The 7637-nt window shown below is 37.6% G+C and overlaps 1 protein-coding gene across 1 annotated transcript in view; it reads right to left on the bottom strand.

The window, feature by feature from the left end:
• Positions 1-7637, bottom strand: part of LOC101992329 (glutamate receptor ionotropic, delta-2) — a 344620-nt gene that overhangs the window by 246968 nt on the left and 90015 nt on the right. Inside the window, exon 5 of the mRNA XM_013351292.2 lies at positions 3526-3664. Coding sequence (XP_013206746.2) covers positions 3526-3664 — 139 coding nt within the window. The remainder of the gene's footprint in view (positions 1-3525; positions 3665-7637) is intronic.

The raw sequence follows: 7637 nt of genomic DNA on the forward strand, positions 1-7637 counted from the left end.
TATCACAAAGGTAAGACATGAACTTTGAAATTATGTATAAGTTTTGGGATAAAATCAGACTGTTGTAACTTACTTGGCTTCTATTCTTTCCCAAGTTACTCTCATGATAGTATTAGGAGGCAGTAATTTATTACACCCACTAAAAACTTTTCATAATGCTTGTTGGCACTAGAAGGGAATGATTTTGAAGGAAATGAATGTTCAGTGACTTTGGAATGTAGAGCTACACTTGAGGGAAGCATCATGTGAAATTGCATTCTTTTCACTACTAAATTTTACTTTTGAAGAAACCTTGAGGAATGCAGAATATGGAACCTTGGAATATAGTGACGTCTGCTTCTACTGTTATAGTACTCTAGAAAGCAACTGGTGCTGGGAACTTAGTAATAACTAAGTAGCTAAGATGCACACCTAGACCGCCTCACAGGCCTTCAGCAAAGCACTGGGTCAAGCAAATCAGGGAAGCAGCATTGGATAAGGAATTAACTGTAGGGTCAAGACTGTGGATAAGTTTCAGGTTGACATGAGTTAGACCATCAGCTTCAATGCTTACTGGGTGGTCTTGAGCATTTTGCTTCTAAAATTCAGTTTCTTCATTTACAGAATGGAAATAATGGTAGTACTTACATTGTGATATGTACTTTGAGGAATAAATGCAATAATAACTGCAAAATACTTAATGTCTGTATCATAGTAAATCCACAATAAATGTCAGGCAATTTTTATTACAATGACTATTATTGCATGTCATATAATATGTTTTTATTTGTTTATTGAAAATATTTCAAAACTAAGTAATATGTTAAGCATATTTACATGTGCCATTTTAGTTAGGCATTACTAATTAGAAGTCTATTTTCAAAAGTGTGTACCCTTGAAATCCCACTAACATGACTGCCTAATCATGCCTTAACAAGGATGACACCAATGGACATGCTAACATGGATGAGTGCGGTGGAGGGCTCCCAAGGCCTCATAATATTGAGGAAGGGAGAAATAGTCCCTCTAGGAATGAGCACATCAGTTGGTTAGCCAATGGCAAATAGTAAGCTCCAAAACCACACAAACAAGTAACATTATACAAGCTGAGTAGGGCATATTTAAGTATTTATGAACACACACACACATGGAAGCAAGCAAGGGAGTTCTTGGAAGGGTTTAGAGAAAAGAAAGGGAAATGAGAAATGATGTATTGTACTCTCAAAAAATAAAAACATTATTGTTGAAATGTATTTTAAAGGTTTACTCCAATTTGCTCTGGAAAGCCATTTTTCTTGCTATCTGCTACCACATTGATCACACTACAAGTCATTAAGCTAAGTGAAATGAGCCAAGCGCAGAAACATAATTACTGTAGTAGAAAGTTACATCCAGAGAAGCAAAGATGGGAACAATGGTGAAAGGCCTGTGGGGAGGTAGAAAGAAGGAGACAGTTTTCCAAAGTGCAAAGCCAGTTACTAATTGAATACACTTGGGAATACTTAATCAACAGTATGGACAGTATTAGATGTGTTATATACATATACATATCAAACTTTCTCATTTTGTGTTTTAAATATGTTCAATCTTTATCTGACTGGATATGCCAAAATGTCTTTCTCAGAGGAGCATAGGGCAATCATAGGTAAAATTAACTCATGTTGACATGTATGTTAACAAAATTGGTTAAACTCAAAGTCATTGCTACTGCTCCAAGCCAGTTGAGGGTTGTTTTTCGAGACAGGGTTTCTCTGGAGCTTAAGGATTTATTCTTACGGCTGACAGTTGCTTTTCTAAACACAGAGGGCACATGGTGGTTTGGGTGCAGGGAATGAGAACTGTGCAATGCCCTGGCACACAGGCTCAGGTGCCGGGCACCCTGAATGTCTTCACATTGCCCAGACACTGACTGCATGAAGGTAAAAGTTGCTTAGCAACTAATCTTCAGTTTTTCTGTTTGTAAAGTGTGTCATGGAGTTTACAAGATGGTGATGAGCGTAAGATGAGCCAATCAGCATATAATAGCACAAATCCTGGCATCTGATAACTAATCAGTAAATGATGGTTATTATTTTTATTATGTTACTAATTTCATCAATTTTCTTCCTAGGGTATCACAATCATTTTCATTATTACTCAATCTCCCACATTTTACTCAGCATCGTTTATAATTTGTTTTACCCATAGAGCTGGCTATAAGAGGAATGAATTGGGAGAGTAAGAAAGGTCTATACTAAAGCAAAAATTATAAAACACTTTGAGGAGCATGATTTGATGGGTGAATCTAGAAGTATCATTTTCATAAATGGATAAAGGAATTGACTGCTTGCGAATATTACTAGTTGACTTTTGTGGTTTTCAATTTCAGATTGTAGATTGAGGAAAAACAATGAACTTCTATAAATAATTAAGTCTTTATTTGGCATTATATTATAATGGCTTCCTGGCCACTATTGAAGCTCATTTATATACACTTAAGAGGAAAAAAGGCTTTGTGATTTTTCTTTAAGGGGAAGTTGACTCTGGGAAATTCTTCTATATTGCCAGTAGTGCTCATTTTCAATTCGTAAGTTTGGGGGTATGAGTGTTGACCTTTAATTAAAATCATTTTGTTTGTGGCTAAATAGACAACTTCATGGGTATGTTTCTTAACATAGTACATAGGCTATTGTGTCCATTCAGGGCAGAAACTGTATGATGCTGCAGCTCCTGTAGTGTGAAACCATGAAGGCAGAAAATGCCTCAGGGTCTGGGCTCATGGGAAAGTCCATTATGACCTGAAGCACAGACCTCTGTATGTGAAGAAATGAGTGTATCATGATGAACAACCACTTTGCATCATTGTTATTGATGTTGGAGAAAGAGCAGAGATGATGACCACATGGATATTAATGCAGACAGGTAGATTGTGGTCACTAGCACGCTAATTTCTATCTGTTACCTGCTCTTTACTCTTCCCCTCTCTTTTCTGTTCTCACAGTCTCCCCTTCTCTCTTCATGCCCTCACTGATATGTTCATTTAGCCCTTTATTCTGATCACACAAAATGGACCAGACTCATTAGAAAGACATTTTATTTTATAAGATTTTTATACATTGTCTATCTTATTTTTTCTCTGATGTAGTTATAGTTTTTAAAATATTTTTCTTGTGTGTGTATTCCTGAGTGTATGTATGAGAGTGTATGAGAGTATGTGTACACTGCATGTGCAGTGATGGCAGAGTCTAGTAGATGGTACTGGATCCCTTAAAACTGGAATCACAGATGGTTTTGAGCCATTTCTCCTGCCATGACTTAGTTTTTCTCTGTGAAGGTTAAAGCTTTGATGATACATTATCCTTCTAGGAAAATATGGAAAGCAATATTTAAGTTATGATGAAAATTTTATGAAATATATTATTTAGGATCCATACTCTGAGATCACAGAACTAAGCCTTTACTCAGGAGAGTGACAATTTCTTATCAGATGGTACACCACATTTATGCTCAGAGGGCTTTCTTAGCATTTGTCATGTTTGATGGCTACTGGAATCATTGCCTACTTACTGGATGGAGCTCTCAATGCGGGTGATGGTGAGGAAAGCAGCAAGGTTTGCTGTGTATGATGAGATGACAATCAGAGCAAATAACCACCATGCCCCCATCATCATTCGAGTTGCCAGAGTTGTGTATGGGACTTCCCCACCTGTGGAAAGAGGAGAGATGACAGCAACATCAATAAGCTTGTATTGAGAAACTGAGGTCATGCACACTCAGTGCCAACACTGGCAAGAGGCTTCCTGTCCCTATCATAACTGAGAGTCACTCTCTCTACACATTGGTTTGTCCTTGGGTGAAACCTTCAGAATGCTTACATTCCTTCTATACCTTAGCAAGACTGAGTATCATCAACATTTGGTGAAGTAACACTTTTCTCTGGTCATGAAATGACCATTAGCTTGCACAGAATGGATTGCTGTGGCAGCCATGGCCAGTGGCTGTGACAGCTTTCATGGCTAGTTTTATGTCAACTTGACACAAGCTAGAACCATCAGAGGAAGAAGCCTCAATTGAGAAAATGCTTCCATTTAATTAGTGATTGATTAGGAAAGGCTCAACCCCTTGTGAGTGGGCCACCGCCGGGTTCGTGGTCCTGTATTCTATAAGAAAGCAGGCTGAGAAAGTCATGGATAGAAAGGCAGTGAACGGCAAACCGCTATTGCCTCTATATCATCTATTGCTTCCAAGTTCCTGCCCTGCTTAAGTTTCTGCTTTGGCTTCCTTTAGTGATAAACTACAGCTTTGAATGTAAGTCAAATAAACCCCTTTCTCCCCAACTTGCCTTTTGGTTATGCTGTTTCATTACAACAATAACAACCCAATCAAAGCCGGGTGGTGGTGGCACACGCCTTTAATCCTAGCACTCGGGAGGCAGAGGCAGGCAGATCTCTGTGAGTTCGAGGCCAGCCTGGTCTACAAGAGCTAGTTTCAGGACAGGCTTCAAAGCTACAGAGAAACCCAGTCTAAAAAAACCAAAAAAAAGCCTAATTAAGTCAACACTGAAGTCAAAATAATACAATGAAAAGCTAGTCTATGGCAAAGAAAATGGGACTATTACTATGTCCTAGGTAGAAGTGGGGGGATCACCAGGCCCCCTGATTCTACCCACTGATACTTCTGAACCAGATTTTTGAGACGTATTAGAGAATATAGAAAGGGGGATATTGACTAAGGGAGGAGGGGCTTTTGGGCATTGCCACTCACTTTGAGGTGGGACTTTTGAGTCACACATACTATCTACAAATAATCCCTAACACGTGTTCCTAAAAGTAGATTCAACAAACTCTTTGGTTCACTAACACTTGGATGAAATCCTTTCTTTGATCTCTTGCTGCCCTGTCTGGGGCTAATAACTATTTTTTTTTTTTTTACATCTTCTCAGGAAACACAACGTTCTACATGGAGAGCATTCAAATTTATATTCAGGCCCTTCTCATTGTAGAACTAATGACAAAAGCCAATATTCACCAAGAACCTAAAGGAGATCTTAAATTCAACACATTGTTCTAACATCCAAATTACCTCCCCACCTACCTACTTTATATTATGCCAGAAACCGGAGTGTTTCTATTATGTCACTTCTTAGAACACAACCTTAAAAGCCCCATCTTTCAATACGAAGCAAATGCTGTCACATTTTCTGTCAAATTATATTCCCAAACTATTTTATCTCACCAGTTCTTACAGTGATATCCAAATCTAAGTCAGCAGCCTTTGATTGTGGCAAGATTTAACCATAATTATAAATTTTCACATGCAGGACCCACAGGAAAATGACTACTGAACTTTCCAAAAACAAGGTAAGATAGTCCTTTAGGACTTCATGAAAGAGTTTCTTGCTTCATGAAAGAGTTTGCCATATTCTGCAGGACACGAAAGTAAGCAACTGATGAATTTTGCCAAAATATGTGGGCCAGTCTTTCAAATTTTCTGCTTCATGGAAGGGTCTGCCAGACATTCTGTGGGACATAGAAGAAAGTGACTGACAAACTGCCAATATAGGCAGGACGCTTTCAAATCTCCTGCATCACTGAGAAGCTTGCCCGACATTCTAGGTCTTTAGTGTAGTGATGAGGCGAGCAGGCCTGCTTTTTGTCCCACCCGGCTCCCGCATGGCTAGCTTTACACCCAAAATAACAACACACAAATTGTATTCTTTTAAACACTGCCTAGCCCATTAGTTCCAACCTCTTATTGGCTATTTCTCACATATTGATTGACCCATTTCTAATAATCTGTGTTGCACCATGAGATGTTGGCTTATTGGGAAAGATTCTAGCCTACGTCCATTATGGGCCGGACCTCATGGCGTCTTCCTGACTCTGCTTTCTTCCTCCCACAATTCTGTTCTGTCTTCTCCACCCACCTATGTTTTGACTTATCAGGCCAAGCAGTTTCTTTATTAATTAACCAATGAAAGCAACAAATAGAAAGAAGGTACACCTACATCACTTTAGGCTGAAGATAAATGCCCCAATGTTATAGATAAACTTTTGGTGACTGTCCAGACAGTCAGATAATTCTGTCATTTCTAGAATATTTAAAATTGCTCACATTGTGCTTCCTGTTCATGTAGGTAATATCACCCTTCTGGGGTCTTTGATGCAGTTGAAGACTAGATAGTTATAATTATAGTTTTCCTTAGTTATGATAAAAGATAAATTAGATATGAAACTTTAGACTGACAAAGATAGATACAATTGATGATAGATTTTTTTTAATTTTGTCAAACACAAATAAAATAAATATCGCAACTGTAATTCTTGCTTGATACCTGTTTTGATATAGGTAACTGTACTATGTTAAAGTTAAAGCCTTCCTTTTTAATTAGAGGGAAAAAGGAGAGATCATGTAGGGTATCCTTCTGTATGCTGTGAATATGCTTTATTACTATTGGTTAGTAAAGAAGCAGATTTGGCTAATTGTCAGGCAGAATAGAGAGAGGTGGGCAATCAAAGCAAAGATCCAGAGAAAAAGAGGCAGAGTAGAGGGAGATTTCAGCAGCCACATGAGAAGCAAAATGTGAGGTAACAAGCCACAATCCTCTTGGCAAAACATAAACTAATAAAAGTGGGTTAATTGAAGTTGTAAGAGCTAGTTAATAATAAGCCTGAGCTAATAGGCCAAATGGTTTGTAACTAATAAAAGTCTCAAAGTGGTTACTTGGGAACTGACAGGTAGGAGAGGAGCCTCCATTTACAACCCTTCACATTTCTGAGTCTGAGTTTTGTTATCATGGCCCTCTCAAATTAATACATACTGAATATTGAACATTAATAGACTTTATAAAATGAAATTAGGCCTATATTCACAGTGCAAATAAATTAGAAGAACAATATTTTTTCCTGCTAGTTACATAATATGTGAGTATATTAACATTATTCAATTGGTTATGCCAGGCATAGTTTCACTCTGACCACTGGTTCTCATAAGTAATACCTGTATATTTCATGAAGTGTAAACATGTCTTTTGGTTATTTTCTAAACTATCAGTTCAGGCCATATTTTTATACATGGAACACAAACATTTTTTTTCAAAAGCAGTTTAGATGCATTTTAGATCTTTCTTTAAAACAACGGGCATTTTCACTTAGTTTTTAAAAGATGATAGCTAAAGGATATTCAGTTTAAAATTCCCATGAGTTTTTATTTTTTTTTTTTTGAGAAGAAGATCTTACCCTTGAGAAGACTTAAGACTTGCTTTTGACCACATGGAATATCAAATTGATGAGTTTCTTCTTTTTAGCATATAATTTACAAATCTAATGGCTCAAATACTCCCTAGCAGAACCCAAATACAATGCCATTATATTTGATATATACACTTAGAAGTTAGATAATAAAATTAACAGAAATCCTCAGGAGACAGAAGCAAGTGGATCTCTGATTTTGAGGCTATCCTGGCCTTATATAGTGAGTCCCAGGACAGTGTGAGCTACACAGAAAAACTTTGTCATGAAAACCCAAGAAGAAGGAGAAGGAGAAGGAGAAGGAGAAGGAGAAGGAAAAGGAGAAGGAGAGGAAGAGGAGGAAGAGGAGGAGGAGGAGGAGGAAGAAGAAGAAGAAGAAAAAGAAGAAGAAGAAGAAGAAGAAGAAGAAGAAGAAGAAGAAGAAGAAGA

Source organism: Microtus ochrogaster, linkage group LG3 (assembly GCF_000317375.1).
Source record: "Microtus ochrogaster isolate Prairie Vole_2 linkage group LG3, MicOch1.0, whole genome shotgun sequence".
NCBI classification, from domain to species: Eukaryota; Metazoa; Chordata; class Mammalia; order Rodentia; family Cricetidae; genus Microtus; species Microtus ochrogaster.